This window comes from Corylus avellana, chromosome ca9, assembly GCF_901000735.1.
Source record: "Corylus avellana chromosome ca9, CavTom2PMs-1.0".
In the NCBI taxonomy this organism is placed as follows: domain Eukaryota; kingdom Viridiplantae; phylum Streptophyta; class Magnoliopsida; order Fagales; family Betulaceae; genus Corylus; species Corylus avellana.
Genome location: NC_081549.1, coordinates 2,964,261 through 2,991,946, shown reverse-complemented (window position 1 = coordinate 2,991,946; position 27,686 = coordinate 2,964,261). Strand labels below are relative to the sequence as shown.

At 35.6% G+C, this 27,686-nt stretch overlaps 4 protein-coding genes across 11 annotated transcripts; 2 read left to right on the top strand and 2 right to left on the bottom strand.

The window, feature by feature from the left end:
* Positions 1–2,189: 2,189 nt before the first annotated feature.
* On the bottom strand, positions 2,190–5,912 carry LOC132192071 (uncharacterized). 6 transcript variants are annotated; one of them, XM_059607269.1, is made up of 5 exons: positions 5,476–5,912; positions 5,260–5,381; positions 5,113–5,176; positions 4,544–4,581; positions 2,190–2,510 (listed from the first exon to the last, which is right to left on the bottom strand). In XM_059607269.1, exons 1-3 carry the CDS (start codon positions 5,801–5,803, stop codon positions 5,114–5,116), a joined length of 513 nt encoding a protein of 170 aa, XP_059463252.1. In that variant the 5' UTR covers positions 5,804–5,912; the 3' UTR covers positions 2,190–2,510; positions 4,544–4,581; position 5,113. The 6 variants fall into 6 exon arrangements, with proteins under 6 accessions (XP_059463252.1, XP_059463253.1, XP_059463254.1 ...); XM_059607270.1 differs by having other exon boundaries at positions 2,190–2,491; XM_059607271.1 differs by lacking the exon at positions 4,544–4,581.
* Positions 5,913–6,331: 419 nt separating this feature from the next.
* On the bottom strand, positions 6,332–10,283 carry LOC132192196 (2-Cys peroxiredoxin BAS1, chloroplastic). The gene is made up of 7 exons (XM_059607458.1): positions 9,926–10,283; positions 9,383–9,457; positions 9,103–9,184; positions 8,926–9,005; positions 8,418–8,543; positions 6,787–6,900; positions 6,332–6,640 (listed from the first exon to the last, which is right to left on the bottom strand). The coding sequence occupies exons 1-7, from the start codon at positions 10,148–10,150 to the stop codon at positions 6,524–6,526; spliced, it is 819 nt and encodes a 272-aa protein (XP_059463441.1). The 5' UTR covers positions 10,151–10,283; the 3' UTR covers positions 6,332–6,523.
* Positions 10,284–11,602: 1,319 nt separating this feature from the next.
* Positions 11,603–15,447, top strand: LOC132192195 (transcription termination factor MTEF1, chloroplastic). The gene is made up of 2 exons (XM_059607457.1): positions 11,603–12,738; positions 15,205–15,447. Exons 1-2 carry the CDS (start codon positions 11,797–11,799, stop codon positions 15,226–15,228), a joined length of 966 nt encoding a protein of 321 aa, XP_059463440.1. The 5' UTR covers positions 11,603–11,796; the 3' UTR covers positions 15,229–15,447.
* A 3,709-nt stretch (positions 15,448–19,156) lies between these two features.
* LOC132192193 (transcription factor E2FA) lies at positions 19,157–25,474 on the top strand. Of its 3 annotated transcripts, none has more exons than XR_009441322.1 (14): positions 19,157–19,534; positions 21,911–22,100; positions 22,286–22,336; positions 22,452–22,537; positions 22,610–22,698; positions 22,829–22,883; positions 23,354–23,406; positions 23,494–23,544; positions 23,643–23,691; positions 23,808–23,873; positions 23,958–24,034; positions 24,240–24,471; positions 24,619–25,083; positions 25,266–25,474. XR_009441322.1 is itself a non-coding variant. In XM_059607456.1 (14 exons), exons 1-14 carry the CDS (start codon positions 19,322–19,324, stop codon positions 24,922–24,924), a joined length of 1,416 nt encoding a protein of 471 aa, XP_059463439.1. In that variant the 5' UTR covers positions 19,157–19,321; the 3' UTR covers positions 24,925–25,474. The 3 variants fall into 3 exon arrangements, 2 of the variants coding, with proteins under 2 accessions (XP_059463439.1, XP_059463438.1); XM_059607456.1 differs by having other exon boundaries at positions 24,619–24,685; positions 24,788–25,474; XM_059607455.1 differs by having other exon boundaries at positions 24,619–25,474.
* Positions 25,475–27,686: the final 2,212 nt, after the last annotated feature.

The window sequence follows — 27,686 nt, the reverse complement described above, 5'->3', positions numbered from 1 at the left end:
TTTTTTTTTTCTTTTCATTTTTCTTTTAGTCCGGATTTTGTTAATTATTTTAATACTTAGGAGCCCCTAATGGAACAACGCCACTATTTCACTTCTCGAATGGATTGAAGAACAATCAAAGAATTAATAGAATGCTCTAATTATCGTTCAACCTTGTCTATATATGCTTTTCGTTCAACAAAATATGCAGTCGACAATAATGAACGGCATTTAATCGTTTCAAATTAAGGAGACACCTTTACTTTGCTTCTGGCATTTAATCGTTTCAAAGGAGACACCTTTAATTAATTAATTTGCTTGAGAAGGATCCCATCCGAAATGAAAAATATCAAGTTAATTATATTTGAGGGTATTTTTATCATATCAAAAAATAAAAATACAAAAATACCATTTACATATAACTATAGTTCATTCCTTTAATTTGCACAAGGAACAAAATAATCACCAAAAATTCAGGGTGAAAATGCTCCAGAAAGGTCTCAAGTGACCGACCTGTAATGCTTGAGAAAGATTGATGTCGTAGCTGCATAATTAGTTTTGAACAAAATTTCTATTGCAAAGTAGTGCTGGATGATTTTATAATTTTATAATTTTTTATCCGTTAAATTTTTAAGATAATAGTGATTTAATTTATAATAGCGTTAAAAGAGTTTTAAAAAAAAATCTATTAAAAAAACGTGTGCTACTACTCACATGATTAAAAAACACGTAACAATTTTATAAATCGTTGAAGTTCATTTGAAAAAATCAATCTTCCTCCAACTGAACAAGTTCATCATTGAGAGAGAACACTTCTTTTGCTGGCCTATGAGTTACTCCTCCTTTCTGTTGTAAAAAATTCAGCATTATTCTGACAACGCCAATTAATTGGCCGGCCATATCAAAATAACAATAGTTTACTCCCATCCACACGTATTCGGTAACCTTTTTAAGAGATTAGGAGGCCACGTCACAAATTTTCAAAACCCAAATTCAAAAATATATATATATATATATATATATATATAAACCAAAGACCTTACTGTTATATATTTTCATCGTGTCAAAGTTTCCTTCTCATCTGTCGGCCAATTGTTTAATTGTCTGCTATATATCCGCAATCTGTGCAGTTCGATGCGACCGCGTTTTAATCAATTTTATTGTCTTTATATTTCTTTCTTGTTTTGAACACGAAGTGTTATACGATTTTTCTTGTTCCAACCAAAGACATTAGACATGAACTTTGGTTTGTATTTGTCTTCTAGCTAGAAGGCATGTGTACGTTTCACGTGTTTGTGACCATAATATTATCTTTGCGGCCCCTATAAATTTGTGGGGCCTCGTTGTATTATAAATTTTTAGAAATTGATATAATTCAATTTGATTGTGAATCGCATGAACCTTTTATAATTAAAGATATATGATCACCCCATATCTGACATTTGTGAACTTTTTAATAGGCTTGGTCCTTGATATGACATTCAGAAAAGAAAAAAAGAGAAAAACCATCCATTGATGAGGTTCCTTTAATTTTTATTTTTATTTTTTTAATTTTTTTATTCTCTCTTTATTAACTTTTAATTAGGGCCCTTCATCTCAAAAATCAATTATATGAAAATTCAAGGAAACTCCAAGAAATAATGTGGTTGAATTTGATGAACATGACACCGACCAATGATTAATTAATATTACACAATTGGGTCCAAACTTATTAGTTTAAGTTTTTGAATTGAGTGATGTCCTAATATGTTCTCATTGAAAGTGTTGGAATATATGAAAACAGAAAGAATTCACATAAATATCTCTTATAATAGTACGAGAGCCGATTGTTCGGTAAGACGAATGGATAGATTGCCATGAGATTCTAAGAACTTCCGTTCAAGTGGGAGTGTAGTCGATGTGGTGATTGACTCATATCTGAGGGGAAGATTAATTGTTGAGTATATATATATATATATATATATATATATATAAGGTATATAATGGCAGCGATTAAAAAAACAATTAAGTCCAACAATGTCCACATCACCACATTACAATCAGACACATTCCCATTAATTTGTGCTTTTAGATCGACTGACATTCTAATATATTAGAGTAAGAATAATGCTATAAACTACATTTTTATTCTATAAATATTCTACAATGCTGATGTATAGTTCAACCAATTCTTAGATGTTTTCGTACCATATTTATTTATGAAATAAAAATATAATTTATAGCATTTCTCTTTACCATGATGAATCAATCTTTCTTAATTTAACCAGAATCTTCTCCACAATTATCCACAACAAGAAGTTTTAAATAGCGATATCCTAAAATATTAGAACATACTATGAGGCATGATCGACCATCATATAATCTCACGGAAAGTCAATGGCAGAGAAGCTTCCGAGAGGGAGAGAGAGTTTGGTCTCTTCTCTTATCAGGAACCACAATCCAAGGCTTCCTTCATTGTCCAAAATCCAAAATCCAAAATCCAAGGCTTCCTTCATTGTCATCAATTCAGGAACTACAAGAAATAGGACCCTCTGTCCATTTAAAACACGGCATCACATATATATACCGTTAAATACAATAATATCTGGGTGGGGTGAGGAATTTTAAGGTACCAACGTGATTGCAAAATTATCGTGCAACCACGAGCATGTTCTTGTTGTTATAATAATTCATTGTGATGATGATCATAATTATGATTAAAAAAATGTGGCTTGGCATATCCAATCTTTGAGGAGAGTTGATTGCTTTGTTTGCCACGAGCTAAGAGTCAACTTCAACTTGGGGATTCATGTGAGGCACATGATAAGTTGTTAATCTCCATTTGCATTTGATTTGATTACATAGATATGATGCAATCCATACAAGATACACAGCAATCAACCAAAATGTCAATAAATCTTAGTCTCTAGGTTTTATTGGAGAAAAACACAAAGACAGAAAGATTCCGACAACAACTGGTTTAGGTATGCTGGTGTAAGCTACTAGATCATGTATGCTTATTGGCATTTAAATATAAGATCTTCTCAACAAAAGAATATAAGAAATCAAAGAACTATCTTCGATTCTTCAACTCCCATCCCACCTAACTCTTTTCTTTAATCTAGCTTAACTGGTAAAAGGATGACCTGGATGAGATCGGGATACGTAAAAGATCTTGCACCTGCTGATGCTGGTATGCCTACATTTAAATATAAGACCTTCTCTGATCTTTCCATCTAAAGATTAAACAAATCAAAGAACAATCTTCTAAAGCTTCACAGTTCACTCCAAGTAACTCCTCTAGTTAATGTTAGATTAAGGGCTCGTTTTGTTTTATGTTTGGCAGCCTACAAAGCGGTTTTAATGCTTAAAAAAAAAAAAATTCGTTTTGGGAAAAAAATGCCTACCCCGAAAAGCCTAAAACTGTGTTTCAATAAGAAGCTAAGCACCTTAAGGCTCGGTTTGTTTTGACATAAAAAATTTTATGCTAGAAAATGTTGATATTTTTCACTGTTCGTTTAGCACTATATATATATATATATATTGGGCTCGTATAGAAATCGCCAATTTCATATATTTTTAATATAACTTGTGGAGCTGTGAAGAAGAGAGAGACAACAAAGATGAGTTGTGGAGGAAGAGAGTGTAAGAATAGAATGCCTTTAGACAATGAGATTGAGATTATGTACAATTATTTATATATGTTGCTTGCAATTTAAGTAGACAATTGTGAAAAAACCTTTATGAGGTTCACCTGCCCAAGTAGGTGTTCGGGCAAGTAAACCCCATAAGAGACCCTCTCATAATTGCGTGTCTAAGGGTGTGGAAGAGCAGCGAATGAACTTTTGGAGAACATATCAGTGTATTATTTTTGCCTTAGTTTGTAACATTAGAACTTGGCTGAATTCTTCATTCCAGTCACAGAAAAAATTGCATAGTTTGCTTTTACTTGTACATATAATTGTATACTCCCATCCCAAATTATTTGTCTGCCGTAGAAGATCAATAACAATCTATCTTTCTGTATGGCAGGAAGAAAGCTGCGAGAAGACCAGTTATTGAAAGGAAGGATTTGCATCCACGGTATATTTGGGTTTTTTCTTTTCTTCTTTTCTTATTTTCTTCACCTTTAATTATTTATCTTTTGTTTTGACAAAGGGAATGAGAAGAAGAGACGAGTATCAAAAAATGCTAACAGCAATGAGTAGATAATAATTATCAAGGAGGAGAGCAGCCAGCAGGGCTCTACCATCTGCCTCATGAAGGTTGAAATGCAGAATGTAAGACAAAAATGAAAAAGAAAGTTCTTATTAATAAGTTCCATAATTGAACATTTGATTGAAGCCGTAGGGGACTCAACAAAAGGCAGCGGTGGTGTGTTGAATTCTTGAAACTCTTTTATCATCTGGCATAGATCTTATTGAGCAATTTTTTTCTAATCCTAAAGAGGAATTCCTTGGCTTCAGAAGTTAAGAGTATTTTGATAGGTTTTTGATATGGCACTGCAACTTGTTTTGCCAGTAAGACACAAGTAATACTGGTGTCTATACCCAAGAACAGACATTTACAGGATTCAAGAGAGCACCTTGTCAAGATATAGTTGCCCTTAACATTCTTCCCATCCTGCATCATACATAGCAATATAAAAGCTGCAGATATCTTACTTGATGAAGAAATAATTCCTCAAATCTCTAAACAATTTTGCTATATACAAAAGGTGGAGAATAAATTACTAATTGATTCTTGATGCAACCAGATTTCAAAAAGCATGCCATTAGGAACTCAGCCCAGCTTCTTCCCATGCTGTCGCATTGCATTTAGTTATCCAAAAGAGAAGTGTTAAAGTATTAATTATATGATTAAATTCATCATTAGAGCCAATTCAAAACATATTAGTAAAGCACCCTCTCGTTACATTTGTTTATCTAAACTCTTGCATTACACCAATCCATTTGCAATGTTTTTTAAGCCTGACGATTTAAAATGTTTGCAGATTTCTTTTTCTATCTGTCAATAGAAACAGGCTATATCTTTTAATACATGATTATTAGCAGAACTTTGCCAATTTTCTAAAAGGCAATGGAAATGCAAGAACAATTTTCAAAAAGGCCAAGAGAAAGTGAATAAAGAGCAATAAAGCTGTAGCCATTGTACCTCAAAAGTTTTCAGGACTATCATCCAACTGTTTCTCATCTTCTATATCCACCTCCAAGATTTCCTGAGAAAAAGCAACCGCATATTATTACCAAAAAGAGCAGGGGATTCCATTCAGCTGCCATTTTCAGTGATAAAATGACTCACAGGGATCCTCTGCTTCAGATAATTGGCGACTCTGGCCAGAACATCACTACGTTTGTGCCAAAACCGACCTTTAAGACTAATCTTCACAAAAGGTCCATCTAAATCAGCAAGTTCAACGACTCCTAAAAAACATTTGTTTTTTTATTTTTTTTCACCTTTTTAGGCACCAAAAAACCAACAGTTTTTCTACATGTTCAAATAATTACGAGTACTGACCTGTTATGCCGACAGAAGAGTCGAAGATCTGCGCCAGCTCCACACGGGCATCGGCTAAAACCTGTGTAACGTTGTCTTCCGTCAGATCGAGCGGTGGTGGGGATGAAAGAGCGGCTGCTAAAGCCGGTAGCCTCGTACGACTTGTTGATGATGTCGGCGGCTGTGCAACCACTACCATTCTCTTCCTTAGCCTTGGCCTTGGCCTTTCTACGAGATTCCGGATGTTTGAGACAGGAAGAGAATTACAGCAGAGGGCTGATGATAGTATCGCGGACATCATGTGATAATGATGATGGTGGTAACAGCGGAGACACCCCTCCAGCGACATCCCTTTTCACTTCGAACCCTTTTTTCTCTTTCTTTTCTTCTTGCTCTAATCCAGAGGAGGAAATGGATAGCTTTTTGTTGGACGGTATGGACCATTGAGACATAGGGTATCAGCAAGTCGGAAATAATTCCCACGATCCATTTTATGATAAGTTGAACTCGTACGATTAAGGCATAGAAAGCAACATGAATATTATGAAATGTTGGCATCAGACGGCAAAGTGATATCGGAATTCACAACCACGTGACTCAAAAAGGGTGGCCGCCGACCACCCTCTTGCTGTCCGGCCACTCGTTAACATTCTTTTGTACAATTAATTTTTTTTTTTCTAATTGACACACAATACTGCATCACAGTACCATGTCACACCATATGCGTTATTTTTTTAACGGTCCAAATTTAATTTCAAACTTTCATAAGAAAGAGAAAATGAAATTAAATATTAACCATTAAAAAAACTACAAGAGAATTCCGTAGTTTTTTATTATAGCACCTAAGCAAATCTGATCATGTTTCAAACACATGGTATAGTAAAGGTTGTAGTGCATCTATTGTACTTAACTACATTCATACATTCCAAAAAAACAGGGCAAGGCCAATATTTATTCCCAACCATCTGCTACTGCTCAAAATTCAAAGACATTACATGAATACAAAACTCGTTTACACCACGCTAATTGAAAAAGACAGGCAACTAGGATCATAAATGGTAGCTCCACTCTATATTGCTGAGAAGTACTCTTTGCTGAGCTTAGGATCTGGCTTCATCGACTTCTCTCCAGGCTTCCATCCAGCAGGGCAAACTTCGTCTGGGTTCTCCTGCACATACTGCAAAGCCTGCAAGACATAATGCAGCAACGACCAATTTAGAAGGCAACAAAGAAAATAGGACAGTAAAACTATTCTACACAATAATAAAAATGAAGAATCTTCAAAATTTGAATCCGCCAAATCATTGTCTTGTTCTTAAAAATTTAATTTACCTGGAGTGTTCTCTTCGTCTCATCAACACTCCGACCAATGGCAAGATTGTTAATGGTGGAGTGTTGGATCACTCCTTCCTTGTCAATGATGAAAAGTCCCCTCAATGCAACCCCCTACAAGATTGAAACAACACTTCTAATTATAATGCAAAGAAAACTATAGCTAATGAACTGTAATTAAAATAGCGAAGCATCTATCCCAACATTTAACATGCACTACATTGTACTTTGTCTATCCCATATTGTTTCTCCACTATTCCATCTAATGTTCCAAAATAATGTTTACTTCGGAAGATCAATGAATATAATTTTAGTAACTTTCTTAACTGGACCTTTATTTTATATGAAAAGTCAATATCCCTTTTTCATTTGCTCTCCTTCAATTTTAAATTAAGGACGGTAGTAACTTCATATTTTAAAACAACAAATTCAATGAAGTCCCCTTAATATAATGGATTTGTAAGGCAGACCAAAAATTTGGGATGGATGGAGTAAATTTTTGGTAGCAAAATGTGAACTTTGACCAGAAGTTCCTGATTTGTTCAAACACATAAAACATTAATCAAGTTGGAATTAAAAAAACTCTAATCCTTGTTCGCCAATTTCAATGGACAAGTTTCTTAGATAATGGCATATCGTGACTCAACTATTCAAAGGAATCATTCAAACTTATAAACAGTCAGCAACCATGAACACCAAAGAAGATAAACGAAGCAACCAACACCAATAATTCCTTTGGTATCAATTTATTTTTTTTTTAAAAAAAAATGGTAATCTAGTCAATCCAGGAAAAAGAAAATAGAAATAAAAACCTAACCAAAGAGAGAGAGTTGTACGTTAAACCTTGACCAAGATTGGTTGATACATGACTTTAGTATAACAAGCAAACAACTAATGCAAGACAAAGGCAATTCTAAGAGTTAGAAAAAGTACCAACGAATAATAAGAACCAAACAGAACAGTAAAATTACGGACCAAAAGTGTAACCTGACTCCCCATCATCCAACATAAAATATACGCAAGATTAAGCACAAGATTTTGTAGCAAAGACAATATATGCAAGATTTAATACAACAGCTAGGAACTTTTATTCTGAGATGAATGCCTTTCAGCCTATGCATATTTGAGTATTATATATGCATATATCTTAACATACAGCTACACACTAACAGCCACTTCAGAGAACATTTTCATATTCTGTCTCATGTGCCAACTTTTCTGATAAATTTACAAATGTCTTCAAATTTTGGCAAAGTTAGATAACCCTGATTTCCTGCAAGGAGTTGGCCAAGACGAATCACATCACTCCATACATTTAATTAGATTGTACCACTTCATATGCTATAAAACAGTTCTTGAAACCCATGAAAAACCAGCTAAAATTTCTGTTGGCAACATGAAGCAGAATATTCTAATGGCATTACTTAACACACTACAAAAAAAGATGGCATGGCCGAGTCTTACTGGTATCACATGTTGCCTACAGAACAGCCCATCACACCATGTTCCTATCAACTTACCCATTATGGTCTGATTTTTTTTTATTGGAAAAAAAAAAAAAGAAAAAAAAAACCCCCTCAAACATGTTCTTTTAGGATGAAATTCTAGCCGAAAAAAAAAGTTATTCATACCTGATCTGGGATTAGCACACCATAGGATTTTGAGATTGATTTTGTGACATCAGAAATCAAAGGATACTTCAGATCACCAAGCCCACCAGATTTTCTGTCTGTTTGGACCCACGCAAGGTGCGAGAACTACAAAAAAGGATAACATAAAGACATCAAGATAAACAAACAATTTCGAATTTAGGCCACATCAGTAAGCTGATTTTTTTAAAAAAAAAATCTACTAAGACATCATAAATGGACACACTTCATCCAGACACAAGGGCTACAAAATGGCAACCATCACCTATCTCAAAGTTTTGAATGATAAGCTGATAGATCGATTCGGTTCTACAATATAAACCCTATATCACAATACACAAACTTAAGTGTGTAATATTTGTCACTGAACCAAAAACTAAAGAATACACCAATTTATGAAATACATATGTATTTACTAAGTGAAAAAAAATGAAAGGGTTGCCAGCCACTGGTTTAATAGCCTTCAAATTAAATGGAGGAAACAACTTACCACACTGTCAACTGAAACACCCAATATTTCAGTGTTTAGCTGCTCAAATTCACCATGGCGGTCACTGAAAGCAGTGATCTCTGCAAATGAAGGAGAAGAGAGAAGAGAATAATGGTAACCCTTAGCATCAACTTAATATGTAAACTTCAATTTCTATTAGTTTAGTGTCAAACAAACCTGTGGGGCAAACAAATGTGAAGTCCAATGGGTAGAAAAAGAGAATCACATATTTCTTCCCAATATATTCAGAGAGTTTAACCTGCAATGGAGATGCTTTAATTAAATGAAAACCTGACAAAAAAAATCCATCTCAGCAAACAAACCACTCTATCCATATAAGAATTGGCTGAAAAATTGACCAACACTATAACTCAAATACATCCAATATAATTTGGAGATTGCAAGAAACAACCATGAGTGTTACACAGAATTTGCAACATTATTCTTTATAAACTACCTTGATGAACTCCTGATCAAAAACAGCCTCTGCCTCAAAGTCTGGTGCTACATTTCCAACCAATGGAAGTTCACTCTGCAAAAGGAGCAATTAGCCCATAAAATACACACCAGGATTCATAACACAAAAATATATATATATACAGACACTCCTCTAGAATGAAATGCCCTTATAATAACAAATTTATCAAAAACTTATGGCAGTGAAGCACAAGAGCGCATTAGAGTCTCTTTCTCTCCTTTAATTTCTGATCTTGCTCCATAAATATCGACACTTCATGAATCATGACAGTCCATTCATGACCAATCATCTTCCAATGCAACACTAGCACTACCTTTCCTCTAACTATATTAGCAGAGACATTAAATTAAATTATCCTTATAAATACAAAAACCCAACAATTTTATAACCGTACAAGAATCCTAGGCCATAGCATTGTACACTTTTGAACAGGAACCACACTTAAAACTTCAAACGAAAGAGTTACCAAAAGAAACATTGCAAATCTAGTAATCTACAAAGCGGGAACTGAAAATTACTTACAGAGGCTCTGACAACGAAGCTCCGTCGAGAATGGGAGCCACGAGAGAGCGAGAGGGATCGAGGGGCGTGGGATTGGATGGGTCTGCGGAGGCCGTTGAAGGACTTGGGGATGGTTAGGGTTTGAGAGAAGGGCTTGGAGATCGAGGCCATCGGAGCAGCGGCTTTGGTAGAGAAAGCCCCGGGGTTTGCGGAGAGGAGAGCGGTGGAGGCAGCCGAGCAAGCCATTGTTTGGGATTTTCAGGGGGAGAGTTACAGAGCGTGTAGAAAAGCTCTCACTGGCTCACTCTCTCACAGTGGGAAGTCTAGGGTGGAGAAATCGATTTGGTGGGTGAGAAGATAGGATAGAGTGAAGACAGGTGTGAGCTTGGTGGGAATTATATATTTACCGGTAACCCGGCTCCATACATTTGGGGAAATCGGGAAATCTAGCTGGCTTTTTTTTTAAAAAAAAAAAAATGAATTTTTCATTGATAAAATTTATTTATTTTAATAAGAGATTGAAATGATAATAATATTGAAGAATAACATTACTCAAATTTTTTATGGAGTAATGATATTCTTACACAAATTTATCATATCAGTTGACTTTTTGTATATTTTAAATGACTTTCCTTTTTTGTTTTTAAGTTACTAATATAAGAAATTACTTAAAAAAAAGCTATATTGATATTCTACATCGATAAGCGTAAAAGTAGCATTTCTTTTTCTAGAATAAATGAATAATATTAATGTGGGCTATATAGATAGGTGTGTTTTGTGAAGAATAGTGGGCCTCTTTGGTAACCCTTTTTTCCTTCATGTATCATTTTCTTAAAAAAAAAGGAAAAATATAAAAAAGCTCCATAAACTACCAGTCGTTTTCGATTTAGCCCCTTAATATTTCAAAAGTGATAAAGTAGTCCCCCAAACTACTAAACTATTGTATTTTAGCCACTCCGTTAGTCAAAATCGTCAGTTTGAACGAAAATTCAAAACGACGTCGTTTTGTTGGGGGCTACTTTATCACTTTCTAAACATTAGAGGGCTAAAATGAAAACGGCTGGTAGTTTGGGGGGCTTTTTTATATTTTTCCCAATTTTTTTTTTTTCATAAAAGGGCATTGTAGTAACTTACCCATAACAAAACGACATCGTTTTGCAGTTTCCGTCCAAACTGACGGTTTTGACTAACGGAGTGGTCAAAATGAAATAGTTTGGTAGTTTGAGGGGCTACTTTATCACTTTTGGAATATTAAGAGGCTAAATCGAAAACAACTGGTAGTTTGGAGGGCTTTTTTATATTTTTTCCTTAAAAAAAATTAATATCAAAATATTTTTACTTTTTTAACTTTTTATATCACATTATTTATTTTTTATTATTATTTAAATAAATAAATTATTACAAAATAAAACTTTTTCACCTTTAAATAAAAAAATTCAAAAATTTATACCACAACGATACTTTCTGGTTACAATAACAAAGGCAAAAACGCTTTGCGAATCGAATTTTAATTCTACCACTAGCAAAATGTATTTTCAAGGAAGCTTTTAGCTTCGGCCCACTGGGCTTGTTTTCAGTCCCTCCTAAAAGGCTTAAACGATCGGAACTGAAGTCATTTTTGGACAAAGAAAAGGAAGAAGAAAAGAACTCACGAGGATTTGAGGTTCATTACTTCATTTGGGCCTTTCCTTTCCCCATGTTGCTTTGTCTCCCTCTCTCTCTCTCTCTCACTATGAAGCATCCTTGGATTGATTGATTTCAGATAGCACTCGAACACAATCTTCAAATGGTAAAGTTTGGAGCCTTATCCTCTACCACCCACACCACCTCCTATACAACCCCCACCAGAGAAAACAAGTTTCCCTCACCATCAGCCATGTAGCACCCTAACAATGCACCAAGAAACACTCCACTTCCTCTCCGCCACCGCTGCCAACTCCTCCTTCCCATCCTCTTTCTTCCATCCAAAACCTCACCATGGTTTCCCTTCACTTTCTCGCCCAAGAAATCCCCATTTCCCTCCCATGTCTTCCCTCAAAGCAACCATCTCTGTCCCACTCAAACCCCCCAAGACCCCAGAAACCCCCTCCATCTCCTCCACAACTCGCCCACCACCCAATTCCCTGTTCCAAGAGAAAATGCTCTACCTCGACTCCATCGGCCTCGACTTCCTCTCCCTCATCAACCAACACCCTCCGATCCTCTCCGCCCCTCTCTCTGACATCAAATCCACCGTCGATTACATGACTTCCCTCGGCTTCACAGCCATCGAGCTCCGCCGCATCGCCGGCATGTGCCCCGAAATCCTCGCCTCAAAAGTCGCCGACATCGTCCCCGTCTTCACCTTCCTCCTCCGTGAGGCCCGCGTCAACGGGTCCAATCTCAAGCGCGTCATTAACCGACGCCCCAGATTGCTCGCCTGCAGCGTCAAGCACCGCCTCCGCCCCACCCTGTACTTCCTCCAGAGCATCGGCGTCTCCGAGGTGAACAAGCACACCTCTCTGCTCTCCGCCAGCGTCGAAGACAAGCTCATACCCAGAATCGAATACTTCGAAAACATCGGGTTCTCGCGCCGAGACGCGGTGTTGTTGTTTCGGCGATTCCCGCAGCTGTTCAATTACAGTTTGAAGGATAATTTCGAGCCGAAATTGAATTACTTCGTGGTGGAAATGGGGCGGGATTTGAAGGAGCTGAAGGAGTTTCCGCAATACTTTTCGTTTAGCTTAGAGAATAGGATTAAGCCTAGGCACCAGTGTTGCGTAGAGAAGGGCGTGTGCTTTCCTCTTCCTGTGTTGTTAAAGACGAGTGAGGCACAATTCCGTAATGGATTGGAGGTATGTTGTAATTCTTCCATACCGTTGAGAACTTCCCCTTTGTGGTGTACAAATTGTGATATCCATTCATTCAAAAATATAGTGTAAATTTGGGTTCTCATTTGTTTCAATTGGTGGGTGTTGTTGAGCAATTTTTGAAAAAATCATTTGGGAATTTTCAAAATTTAATTGAATTACTACAATGAAACTTCTGGATTACTTAAAATCACCGTGTTAGTTATACTATTTACATGGAGTGAATTCGTGGGTGCTTGTAAATGTACTTAGCTTTTATGCTTATGTTGTCTAATATGATGTTAACGGTTCTGTTTATACCAGGTAGAAAAAAGGCTCCTATCTATGTGATGGGGAAATATGAACATCGTTTGTGAATTGTACAACAATATTTGTCTATCCTTGTACTTTGTCTGTATGATATAGGAAAATGAGGTGATCTGAGATGTTGCCCCGCAGATTGGACCCGTGCAGGATCCTTCTGTTATAATTTTGAGTGCCAAATATCCCAAAATCTGAGATTTGGACTTGGGCATATTTTATTCTGGCACGCATTTGAACAGCTCTGGTACTATATCTGTAACGACACTTAGGAATGTTTAGAATTCGGAATACATTTCCAGAATGGAATAACTATCCCGTTATTTGGTTAGTTTATTATTCTTAAGAATAGCTATTCATATTCTTCAAAATAGTTAGTTTACATAATTGCTCTGAGTCTGGCAACCTATCCTTCTCGTTAAGTCTGGCAACCTCTCTGTCTCACTGCCAATTCTCTCACTATCTCACTAGAGCTCCAATCCTATGCTTTGATGGCCTCCATGCTTGAGTCCTTCACTGTTCCACACGCCTTTGCTTTGCCATCCCCTACTCTCTCCAATTGCAGCATCCTTGGCATCTTCACTTGTAGATTGCGCCACTTCAGAGGCCTCGGGGCTGGACTGAGTTCTGCCACTCGCTCTTTTGACTCGGTGAGTTTAAGCTCGTGATGAGTGAGTCGCGGTGGAATAGTTGTGTGCGAGGCTCAGGACAAAGCTGTTGAAGATGAGGATAGTCGTCCAGATCAGTTTGTCTTGAAGACCAGGGCGTTCCTTTTGCTTCCCAAATCCAACCAAAAAAAAGAAAAACATTTCTTGTCCTCTGGTTTTTTTCTGGGAAACCATGCCCTATCCAACCACTTTGACTATTGCCAAATCTTTCTTTAATGGAGGGTCTGCAATGTGACCACAGGGTGTTAAGTGAGCAAAACCCTCGCGAGCGAGCTCGGACTCGGCTCGTATAAGCTCGGCCCGTGCTCGACTTGATTATTAAATGAGGTGTTTTGTGAACACAAATACTAGCTCGAATATTAAACAAAGCAAGCTCGGCTCGATTCGATTAGGCTCGTGAACAACTCGTATAAGGCTAGAATTTGTAGTTGTTCACATAGTTGGTTGCTCATATTAATATTAAAAATTGATGATTTTTCTTTTTTTTCTAATAGCATCCTTTTATTATAAAAGAATGCAAATCCCCTCTCTTCGCAACCAAGTGCTTTATTTTATTGACTCAGGCTCTATACTCGGCTGGTCAGGCTAAGCAAATGCTCATATGCAAGCTGGCTTCTTAAGCCGTTTAAGAGTACTTGAAGTTTAAATTTATAATAAAAATATTAAATTAAATATAAGAGTTGGGTCAGCTCAGCTCGACTTATTATGAGCTCAATCTCGATTTTTTGGCTCGTCCTTGAGCTTGGCTCGAGTTCGAGTAAAATTTAAACGAGCCGAGCCCAAACAAGGGAAGCTTGCTTAGGCTCGGCTCGTTTACACCCCTCCAAATCCTTTTTCTAAGTCTTGCGCAACTATACATAGGTCCCTTCCTAAGAAAACCCGATCTGAACCGGGATGTACCTGTTCTGATTCCAAATGACAAAAGAACTGGGCAGCGGTAGGAGAGCTAAATTTGTGGTGAGAAATTGGTGGAGGAGATGGGAAATAGCAAGAACATGGGGAAATCTTTGTGCTAAATTTGATGGGTTTTGTGTTCAATTAATCTTGTGTATTATGAGAACGGAGAAGGAAAGGGTATAACATGTATTTGGGTCTGTCTCTTCCAAGGCCTTAGATTTTTTAAATGTTGTTTTTGATTTGTCCCACTGTGTTTGTTATTTGTTTTCCCATTTTGTTTTAGAAATCGATTTATGATGGAGTAAAAGTTGAAGGATAACAGTGTTTTATGGGATTGTAGTTGAAGTGTAATGTTGTTTAAGGGAATGAAAAGATTGTTATACAGAGCAATTCTTGAAATTGTATATTGTGATTTGGGAATTGCGGTATTTATCTTGTTTGAGTGTTTTTATAATTGTTTTTACTCCATCGGGATATTCTATGCATGATACTCACTGTTTAGAATTTTTGTTTTGTTTTGTTCAATGTCTGTACGAGGTAATGTTTCACTGATATGCTCTTTTTTTGTTCTTTTTTTCATTTTCAGTTACAAGAAGAGATGTTGTGGTAAAAAGGTGTTTTGGAAAATTTGATTTCCAATGATTCCATTTACCAGCAAATTGTCTTTCACCAAATAATGGAATACATATTCAAGGGTGTTACAACCAACTAATTAATAGGAATAACTATTACATTCGAGCTTCTTTTATTTCCGGTAATAATTATGAGTAATGTTGCTTTTTATATACATTTATTATACTCATATCAATCACTTAAAAACATGTCACGTCAATTAACGTGACATAGATGTGAAAAGTAATATTACTCAATAGTTATTCATTTTTCCAATAGAAATGCCAATCTACATACCAAATATTCAATTCATAACTCGGTATGTATGGATAAGTTTGAGGCAATAAAATATTAATTAGCACTCTAATCCCATAAATTTAAGCGGATTAGAAATAATAAATTTAATTATTTAATTAATATTATTAAAATAACAAAGGGAAAGTACCCCAAGTCATTGCCTTGTTTGTGTATTTGGATATACGTTGGTCATTTTCTTAGATTAGTCGCAGAGGGAATAACACCATTAATAAGTTTGATGTTTCTTTGCTTTCCTTCTATCTCCAATTTAGAAGGTGTTTTGATGGGAGTTTTGGTTTATTTTGCATTTCATTTCATGTCTCTCCGAAACAAATGGAGCATGCAAGAAAAATAAAAGCCAAAACCTAGTATATGGAAAAGGTGATTCACCAAAATTGGTAAGCATTTGGCATAGAAGTGATAAAGATTAAAGACTTGATCGGATAAGTTTATCCAAGTGATAAACATCTAAAAACAATGTGATAAAGTAGCTTTAAATTATAGGAAAATTGTGATATTACCTTAGATATGTTTATCCAAGTGATAAACATCTAAAAACAATGTGATAAAGTAGCTTTAAATTATAGGAAAATTGTGATATTACCTTATATATGTTTTAATATATTTGACGTTAAGTTCTCATTTTTCAATTTTGCGAATATAAATATTAAAAATTTATATGAAAATTCAATTATATCCTCCACATCACAATTTTTTTTTAATTAAATAAATACGAAAATACAAAGTTTAGGGTGTTGTCCAACTCATTTCCTAGCTATGGCTAGGCTATTATCCAACCAAAACGGGGTTGGATGACATTTTAGGCTGTTGAGCTATGGCAGGTTGTTACCAGCTACAATTGAAGTTGGTTAACCCTAAAATTTACATTTTTGCATTTTTTATATGATGGGCATACTTATATTTTTATGTCAATTTTTATTACCTATTTTAAGAAAACTGGACGAAAATCTCAACTGAAAATGGAAGTCATTTTTGAAAGTATGATTGACAATTTTTTACACGACCTGTGAATCTGACACGAAATTATAGGGTTAGAGTTTAGTATAGACGAGTTCAGATCATAAAGGAGTTGACCCGCTTGACTTACCTTGGCCATAAACTATTCAATCTTTCTCTAGTGTGCAATATACTTACTTACCCTCAATATGGAATTTCAAATCAAAATCAATATATGCAAGTTAAATGGACCCCTACAAATATCACCATCGGCAATGGTTTAGTAGTCTCAAGAAAATCTCAATGAAATTTAGGCATGTATTAAGGCGTGAATTCGAATATTTATAATGAAAAATCATTCACACATGTGTGATTAGTATTAGCTGCTTTGAAAATTCACTAATGTCTTAGTGGCGCTGTCTAGGCCCCTCCTGAACAATTCTCAACAAATAAGTATTACCATGGTAATATCCAGATAAAATACCAGCTCATTCTTACCCTTTTTACTGAATAAATAAATGAATCCCTATTTCCTACGAATAAGTTTATTTGATAATACTTTTTCATTTCTTTTTAAAACAAACATTCAAAAACTACTTTTATTTTTACATCACATCAAAATATATTTTCTTAAAAAAAAAAAAAAAAAAACCCCTTTAACAAAGATAACCTAAATATTGATCAGGATTCTGCTGTCTTGTCACCATCGTCGCATCTCTTTCAAAAGCGTGAAGCTGTAAACCTAAATCCACTCTCAAAGATATACTGTACCATTTTCAAGAGTAGTAGGTAACTAAAAGTGATGCCAAAATTCTCTGAGCCCACCCAATAAAATCGATAATAATTACTTTCTCCACTCATCTGATGACTAAGTACGGTGAACCTAGCTTGTACAAAGGCTTACGCAGTTTTGCCAATAGCAATTGCACGGATCATCGTTGGGAGAAAAAGGGAAGGTGAAAAAAGGGTACCAACAAATCGTGATGGTCTGATGGAGAGCCGTTTAAGTATAAGACGATTTAGACAAATAAAGGCGCGTATCTCTCCCCTACTATTTATTTTTTATTTTTGTCCTTTTCTACTTTTTATTAGTTATCATCATTTTTTGACTAGTGCCCCCAAACTTGTTCGTAACTTCAAATTACATCTTTGAATATCGATTTTCCCTTATCCCTTTTACAGTCCATGTTATCAGGTTATTGTTTATCCATGCCCCTGCCAAAGAAAGGATGAGGATTGGGTGTACAACATAAAATTGTTGTTAATTCTAATAGAGGGCAAGAGCAGAAGTCACCTGTTCGGAGCTGCCCCGAGCCCCAATATACCCACTCTCTCATTTTTGTACAAATTTGGACGGACAATTTAAGGAGATTCCCATCAGAAACCATATATTTACCTTTTTTTTTATTCATTCATTTATTATAGAAGAAAAAAATCTATAAACATTTCAAACCGTAGACTTTTAATTACAAGTTTGGATGTAATTTGACATTGCTTTAAACCAATCCTTATGAGTATGGAGGTCAAATCTTTGATTTCCTTTTCTTTCTTGGGAGGGGATAGTAAATTTGCATTAGATAGGTTTATTAATCTATTTGCAGACACAAATCATTTCCCTATAAACCACTAGGTCAAACCGTCTCTATTATACTTATATTGCTTTCTATTGAGAATAATTGTTTTTTGGGTAACTTTACTGAAAACCTATAAATTTTCACTTGATTTTATAAATCCTCTTAAATTTCAAAATCTCTCAATTTAGTCTCATGAGCTTTCAATTGCTTTTAATTTGAATCACTCCGTCAAATTTAGCCGTTAGAAATACCAAAAAAGACAAAAATATTCCCGATTTTTGTTTTTTTTTTGTTTTTAAATAAAAAAAATGTTTTGAAATTAAGGGTAAAGTTGAAATTTTATAAAAAAGTCAGGAGTATAAACGTCATTTAATGTTTACAATCTAATGGAGGGGTCCAAATTGATTGCAATTGAGGTTCATTGGATTAAATTGAGAGATTTTGAAGTTTGAAAAGTTTGTCAAATCGGATGAACTTCAGGAGTCGTCAATGAAGTTACCCATTGTTCTTTAAAATTTTCATCCAAACTAGTTAAATTATATAGGTTTTGGTAGGAAGAGTTTGTGTTGTTTTTCTTCCGCAAATTATACTTTGCTTATACATATTTAAAGCCGTGAAAAGGTATATAACCAGAATTAAACTAATAAAAATATTTAAATCAATCCACAAAACACATTTGTGTTTGGAACATTGAGAGGAACGAGTTTGACTTTTTTTCCCAGTAAAAATTAAAATAATCATTGGAGGAGATTTTATGTGAAAAAAATAAACAGTAAAAATTGGATGATAGGGGGACCGTTTATTTTTTATGATCTTTAAGTTTAAGAAGAATGGAGGGGACCAAATGACTCATTATAGTGTATCAATACAGGACTAGTGATTTTAGGGCATGGACTTTACGGCTCTTAAGAAGCACTAACAAATACTTATTAAAAAAAAAAAAGAAAAAAAGAAAAGTGAAGGGAATCTAATTTATAGTGGGTCAATATAGAATACCGCTAAACATGGAGGGCAAAAGTACAAAAATATAAATTTCCATTTTGCGCCGTGCTTCCCTCCACATCTATCCCAAACTAAAAATTCCCTCCTTCCCTCGTTTTCTGCTCTCTCCTCCCTCACACACTTTCCCCCAAACCCCTTCTCTCTCTAAACCCTCTCTTACGCACACACGCAGATCCTATCGCTCACGTCACTCTCAGATTGTTCGTCCAATTACCGGAACCTCTCAGAGATCCTCCACCGGAAGCAGGCGAGGGCTAATCGATGTCCGGCGGCGCTCGAGGTCCGAGCCGCCCAACGGCGCCGAAGGTAGGGGGGATGCAGATCCCTCCGCCGCCGCCTAAGCGGAACCTCTCGACGCTTGCGTCCACGAAACCGCCGTTTGTCCCTCCCGATGACTACCACCGCTTCTCCTCCGCCGCCGATTTTCGCCAAGCCGCCGATCGTGAAGCCGAAGCAATCGTCGTTAGATCGCCCGTAAGCTTGTTGTTATTTTCTCTAGTTTATTTTATTTTGAGTTTAGGAGAGCGGTTTACTTGGCCTAAAGTGTAACTGATGCGTGATTTGTGGATAATATTGGCGAGATTGATTGTTGAAACGCTTTGAATGATTTTTTTTTTTCTCTTTTTAAATTTTTATGCAATGCTGATGGTTGGAAGGAAATTCATGCTTGTTTGGTGACGTTCTTGCTGTACAAGACACTGTCAAATTATGAACTGACGCTCAAATTCTATGGTCATATTGAGGATATATGCGCGTACCGGCAATTTTGCGCAATAACATTTTGTGATATATGGAAATTTTCACTTTGTTGTATTTATCTGGACGATAATCACTTTGGAGAGGATTCGTGTTAGTGAATTTAATTTGGAAGCTTGAAGAGGGTAGTCAAAACATGCAAATCAGCAGTCCTGGTTTGCTATTAATTTCCTTTATTGTTTGTTTTTTCCGTTTACCCTTCAAATTACCATACTCGAACACCATATTTTCCAAGATGTAGAGTGATCGATTTAGTTTATTCTTTTCGTGGATTGTGAAAATTACATCTTCAGCAAGTTAGTCCTTTGGTTGAGCTTTTTACTGAAATGTTATGTTGGTTCTTCGTGATGAAGGGATAGCAAAGCTCTATTTGAATTGTTTGGTACATACAATCTAATATTAGTATATTTTTAGTGGATGTTGAAGATGGTTTGAGTATGCAAAACAAAGTGAAGGTTGAAAAAGATATCTCTGATAGAATTGATGAATATGAGAAGATTGTCTTTTTTCAACATTATGGCATGGGACTGAAGGCTCATTTTGAATGTTTATATTTGTTCTTAAGTCTTTATTTTCCTATGGATGGTAACCAGGATTTTTATTTTAAGAGGGAATTCTTCTATATGGGAAGCAACACTTGCTAACTTAATGCATTAGTTTCTTTTGAAGAAGCTGTTAAAATTGGCTTTGACATGCGGTCAATCATTATTAATTTCTTTTGAGTATGTGTGTTATTACCTGTACACCATTTTCAATTTGATTATGGTGATTCAATCCTTTTTGTTTGGCATGAGGCATGTGGTGCAAACTGACTGCTTGCTTGTGTTAGTTAGGTTGAGATATGAATCTTGAATTGCTAAATTTGTTGTTATATTATAGTGCACAACAAAGACAAGCTCACATTTGACATGTATTGCTCTGGTTCAATTTTTCCCATTTGAGTTGACCAAGGATTATTTTACCAATGTGTTCTTTAACACAGAGAGAGCACTTATATCTCCTTGTCAATATTGTCAGTGGGTGCAACATTTGCTACTGATTTCTAGACATCTTCACTGGTGTTTTTTTGGATGTATTCCTATCAACAATATGAAGAAAGCTCAAATGTTCATGAGGGTTCTATATTATGTTCCAATCTTCGAAAGACAATGTGGGTGACAACATATGTACAATACATAGTTTGTATATGACTCCTATTGTTTTTGCTGAACATGAAGAGAAGCTTAGGCATCATAGGGACCTTATTGGCATTGTCCTTGTGTTGTTTTCATCCATTTTGACTCCTCATCAGCAATTACATCAAAACTGTTTACCTCTTTCCTATTGTTTTTGCTGAACATGAAGAGAAGCTTAGGCATCGTAGGGAGCTTATTGACATTGTCCTTGTGTTTTTTTTCATCCATTTCGACTCATCATCAGCAATGAAATCAAAACTGTATTACCACTTTGATGTCAACTGTTTGGTGGTAATATTGAGAATTGACTTTAAGGTCCTTCTAGTGAACTTTTCTGTGATCATTTAACATTGATCTTTAGTCCAAATGGAAGTTCCTTCACTTATAAGTAGGGGTGAATGATAAGGTCACGTGTTCGATCCTAGACGGGTGTATAAGTTGTATTTACTTTTGAAAAAAATATAAAAAAGGGAAGTGGACTTCATTTCAATTTTCTCCAACAGCCAGAATGGGATTCTGTATCAGTTCTTGAGTGGCTTATATTGTATGCTAACATGTTTGTTCTTAAATTTTTGTTGCTCATTATTGCTTTGCCGCCCGTCACAAAAAGAATTGTTAGATTTTCTGATTTTAATTGATACTCAGCTTCTAGTATTTTATGGATATTCATGTATACTCATAATTAATTGGACTATCGGGAGGACTTGCGGTTTCTTCATTGTGGTTGTATTGTCAGCATCTTCCACATTAGTATTCAAGTGCTATATATATATATATTTCCATCTGGAAATTAATCCACCAGAACCCTATATATCAAGTAAATATCACTTACTAAAAGATACATTTTAAAATAGTGTTGTGGTTGACTATTCTTCTACCTGTCATTTATATAATTTCACAAACCTGATATGATTCTCAGCTATTAAAGCGGAAGAGTGGAACAGACGACCATGAAGTTCAGTCTATTGACTGGACTAGCAGTCCTGGATGCCATAGTGTGGTTAACAGTCCGCTCAAGACGCCCGTGTCTGCAAAAGGGGGAAGGATATACAACAGGTCACAGGCTTCAAAGGGCAGATCTGGGCCTCAAACACCAGTGTCCAATGTCGGTGAGACAATTCTTACACCATTCCTGATGTTGATTTATACCAATCTGATAGTTTGTCTTGGAAACAACCTATGTTGTGTTGCGTAGGTTACATTTGCTTCGCACCATTCTAATAATACAGTCTGGACTCTGCCCAGAATTGCTAGAAAAATAAGATCTAACAAGACAGTTTCTATAATCATGCAGGTTCCCCTGCTCCTCTTACTCCTGGCAGCTGCCGTTATGACAGTTCCCTAGGTAATGCTGAAACTGTTGGCATCTAAATGAGTTCTTCATATGTAGTAATGATGTGCTCTGTAGCTTTTGAAGTTGTCATTTGAGCAAAGAGTGACAAAGTGCCAGAAATTTACAGGATTGTTGACAAAAAAGTTCATCAATTTGCTCAAGCAAGCAGAGGATGGTATTCTTGACCTAAACAAAGCTGCAGGAACTTTGGAGGTGATCATTGAGCCATCTGATTATATGCATTATTTAATACTCATACTAATTAGAGAGCTTCTAATGATACAGGTGCAGAAGAGGCGGATATATGACATTACAAATGTCCTGGAAGGCATTGGTCTAATTGAAAAGAAGCTTAAGAACAGAATACGATGGAAGTAATACTTGATACCTATGCTATTTAAATATCTGATGTTGCTTTGCTTTTAATTGATTTCGATTTGAGATTCTACTTAGCATGTGAGGAAAATGATAACTTACATGAGGATTGGTTGAATGACCGATTAGGGGACTTGATGCTTTAAGGCAAGGGGAGGGGGAATATGATGCCTCCATATTACAGGTATGCGGGTGTGGATATTGGTCTCTTGCGATGATTAAACACACGGATATATATATTTTTTTTCAATTATCATGGGTTAGATTGTTTCTATATTTGTTTAATATGTCCATAGAGTAATGCTAGAAACCACATTTTTGTCCCACAATTATCCCACAATGCTTCAACCACCCTTTGGATTAATCTTTGTAAAATAAAAAAAATAAAAAAATTTAAGGGTTGATTGGGACTGTCACGTCAGTATTGTGGGATAGCTGTGAGATAAAAATGTAGTATGTAGCATTTCTTATGCCCATATACCTATTCAATAATTGGTGGTCCACAACCGTTGATGTCCCCTCGGTGACATCCAATAAATATGGGATGATAACCATGATATGATACCAAGAAAGGATGAAAAAGAAGGAAAGAAGAAAGCAATCTAATTGTTTTTTACCAAGGAAGAAAATTCTTCTTATGTTTTTTTCCTGCAGGCAGAAGTTGAAAACCTTTCCATGCGAGAGCAAAGATTGGATGATCAGATAAGGTTATATGGCCGTTTTTCTTGTCAAAGCAGTAAATGTTGCTATCTTGAAACCGTTGAATAAAGGCTGACGTTTTCAAGCTGTTGCAGGGAAATGCAGGAAAGATTGAGGGGTTTGAGTGAAGATGAAAACAACCAAAAGTAAAATCTTTTCCTGTGTTATTTTTTGTAAAGAAAAAAAAAGACTCAAATGGTTTATAAGGCTTTGCAACCCGCTGACTTTATATTCTTCTTATTAGGTTGCTTTTTGTAACCAAAGAAGATATCAAGGGCCTACCTTGCCTCGAGGTCAGTTCATTTTGTGTTATACTGATTTAGTACTATATAATTGTGTCCCACCTTCTATATGTGTTCAATGGTGCCTTAGCTTTATAGTTTAACCAGTTTAAGTCCTTCTCTGGCAGAACCAAACCCTGTTAGCAATTAAAGCTCCTCATGGAACCACGCTGGAAGTCCCAGATCCAGATGAAGTAAGTCCAGACCAAACAAATTGAAGGACGGTTCATTTTTATGTTTAATTTGATTTGATGCATGAGTGCTTCTATATATATCAGGCTGTTGACTATCCACAAAGGAGATATCGGATTATTCTTAGAAGCTCAATGGGACCTATTGATGTCTACCTTGTCAGGTATTGTTGTCTACTTTTTGAGTCTGAAATATCTGCTTCTGCAGGTTTGTTACCTATCTTGCATCTGTAATAATAGTTGATTTGAGATCCTTAATTGTTTCTGGCATTTTTTTTTTAAAAAAAAAAATTGTTCCGTTTTGTCCTATGTGTTATTCAACTTTCTCCCTCTTTTTCCGCCCTTGAACTCCCTTTGATTGTTTTGTAGTCAATTTGAGGAGAAGTTTGAGGACATTAACAATGTTGAGCCACCTGTGAGCTTCCCAGTGGCTTCAAGCTCGGGTTCTAATGAGAACCCACCCACAGAAGTGGTGAATGTGAACAGCACCAGGAATGAAATTGAACCTCAGGCACTGTACGGCCATCAAATATCCTCTGACCTTAGTGCTTCACAGGATTTTGCTGGAGGCATGATGAAGATTGTTCCCTCAGATGTTGATGTAAGTGTTGTTATCCTGAGTAATTTGTTCCTATAGCTAATTATTTTCAATGTATCTTAAATTTACAAAGGCTGAGAGTCAACTATGGTGAAGTTGATATGTATGATTTGATTGGGCGTTCATTTATTTGTTTGCTTGTTATTACAGAATGATGCAGATTACTGGCTTCTATCAGATGCTGAAGTTAGCATAACTGACATGTGGAAAACAGATGGTATTAGCATTGTTTTCTTATTTTTCTTATTTTTGTTTTTATTGTTTTTTAACATAATTTTATGTATACTTTGGATTCTCAATTCCTGTGCTCCAACAATAGCTCCCGCTGAATGGACTGGGATGGATATGCTTCATGCCGACTTTGGAGTAGCTGATATCAGTACTCCAATTCAACAAACTTCATTATCTGGGATCACTGAAGTGCCATCTACAATTGCTAATTCTTCTCAAAGATGAATGAATAGCGATTTGCATAATGTTCTAAATCAAGAAACTCATGTCTATGTCCCAATAGCAACCTTTATGTCCTTAAATCATTGCTAAAAGGTACCAAAGGTTGCCAGAAGAAAGTGCTGAAGAAGGTTTTGGAGGAAGCTAATAGATGGCAAGCTGGAGGTACTTCTTATACTGTACAGTTTAGGGGCCCTGTGGTATGAATAAACTGGGTACTTTGGAATTAAAATGGTAGATTATGGAAGGGTATATGGTAACTTTTAGGAGGGGTGCATTGGATTAAATTAGGGCACAGACTAGAAATAAACAAAGAATTTACATGCATATCCCTTCTTTGTCTGCAGCACCTTTGGCTCAGTTTGGAAATTGAGGCAACTTAGGCTGTAAATGTTGCAAATGTAAACATTGCTGCAAGGTTCATGTACTGGATTTTGTGAGGAAGCGGCGAGCTAGATCTGCCCCGGATTGATCTAATTGCGTGGTCCGTGATCCTAATCTTTGATATAAACTATGGTTATAAGCATTTGACATGAAATTTTGATGTTGATGGTATTCTTTCCTTCAGTTTCTATTTTTTTTTTTTTTGATGATTTTTTTTTTTCTTCTGGTCCTTGTGCGTGGCAAACTAGGAGCAATGCGTGTACTTGGTGTGAGGTACTTTATAAGCTGCATTTATTTTTCTGTAAGATCTATTAGCAGCATATGGCAGAGCAAACACGTTTGCAATGCAGCTAACCATAAAAGATTCCTAAAGGAGACGGAAAGGTAGATTTAAGGAAAAATTATTATTTATTTAAGGAAAAATTATTAAATTGGTTTTTGGGTTTTGATCTTGTATTGAATAAATTCTTGGGATTTCAAAATGATCTTATAAATTTCTTTGGTATACCTTTATATCAAAATGATTCCTTTCGTATAGATTTCGGCAATTTCTTCTATACAGTTTGTAAAATTATAATTTTACCTTCAAATAAAAAATTATAAAAAAAAAAAAAAAAACAAAACAAAACAAAAACAAAAGTAAGGAAAAATAACTTGGTTAGGGGGTGGTTGACCATCTCAAGAGTCTATTGAGTTGATTGGCCACTTCTTTTGGCCGGTTAGTCCTTTGGTAGTGGTTAAACCCCTCTAAAAACAGTCTTTAAGGATTGTTGAATCACCCTCAAAATCAGTTGTTAGGGATGGCTGAATCACCCCAAAAGCTATGGGATAGTTTGGCCACCCCTAAAACTAATCTCTAGTGGTGGCCGAGACCACTTCCAAAGGCTCATGGTTAGGTCATTCAAGGGCCTATGGGTTGGGTTGGCTTGGTCACCATCAACCAAGTTTTTTTTTTTTTTTCATAATATTTTATTTGATGATAAAATTGTAATTCACAAGTACTCTGTTGAAAAATAGTTGGACTTTATATAGAGGCATCATTTTGATACAAAAGTATATCATGTGAATTTATAAGATCATTTTAAAACCCTAGTAATTTATTTTATTTTATACAAAATCAAACTCCATAGATTAATTTAGTAATTTTCTCTTTATTTAATTCAAAAGATTAGGGATCCTAAAAGATAGTTTTGAAACATCCATGATAAGTTAGTCTACAAATTGTTGATTAATTTGATGTGAATTGTATCTATTTTCGGCACTAGCCAATAGCCATAGCATGGTTACAATTTGTACTGCGGTTGTCTTGTCGGTGTGGTGACTGAAGCTTGGCTGCCCAAAGCCCTGCTCTCAAGTCTCAAGACTCTCAACCCTAGGGTGGGCGGCGTGGGCCAAGGGATGACGGTACTTGTCCAGGACCACGAACAAAATTACACCCCAAAAGAAAAGGAGCCACAAAACTAAAAGCAGGCAACGTAATAAGTCTCTAATTAGAGCAAGGATCGGTGATTACAAGTTTGTATTATCTGTTTGGCCATTGGCTGATGGAGACTTGGCTATAAGCTAATTCGCCAATGAGAAATCATTTTCATGAAAATATGGACAATTTTGAGACGTGCACTATAACGGGACAAATCTGCTTTCAAGTGAAAGAAAATTAGAAAAAAGGTGTTTGATTATTATCCCTTTTGGATATGATTTGACGATTGGATCCAAATGCCTCTCATTTTCCCTTTTCAAAGACCAATTTTTCTTGTCACAATTTTCAGAGTAATCCTAATGTTATTAGTTATCACCATCATGTCTTAGAGTCAGTTTTGTTTAGTGGTTTAACACTTGCGATTTCAAAATGTAATTAATCAAAATTTGATTTCTAAAAACAGAGTTTACATTTGGTAAAATTGCAGTTCATTCTTTAAAATCGTTGTTCAACCTTTAAAAATTTGTTCGTTTTTAAAAACACACCTTACCTCCAATTTGAACTGCACTCCCTGATGGGATAAATTTTCTGCAATTTATTTATTTATTAAAAAAAAAAAAAATTATAGGGCCAAATGGCCCAATTTTGTCAGAACAATAGAAGAGAAGAGTACCAAAAAAACAAAAAACAAAAAAAAACACAAAGTAAGGAGGACAACCAAAAATAGCCGTTCAATTACAGCTCACCAAATTTAAGTGGCGACTCTGGCAGTTAAGCGGTAATAGGATCCTCTCCAGTCCAAAATAGATAGGAAAATATTCAGTTTATGACTAGAATTTCTAAGAAAAAAATCCTAAAGTCACGAATAGGACACATGTCCACTAACCAAAAATAATAAAAAAATATTATTTTAAATTTAAATAAAAATAAAAAACAAAATTATAAAATAGGGTGGCCGAACCAC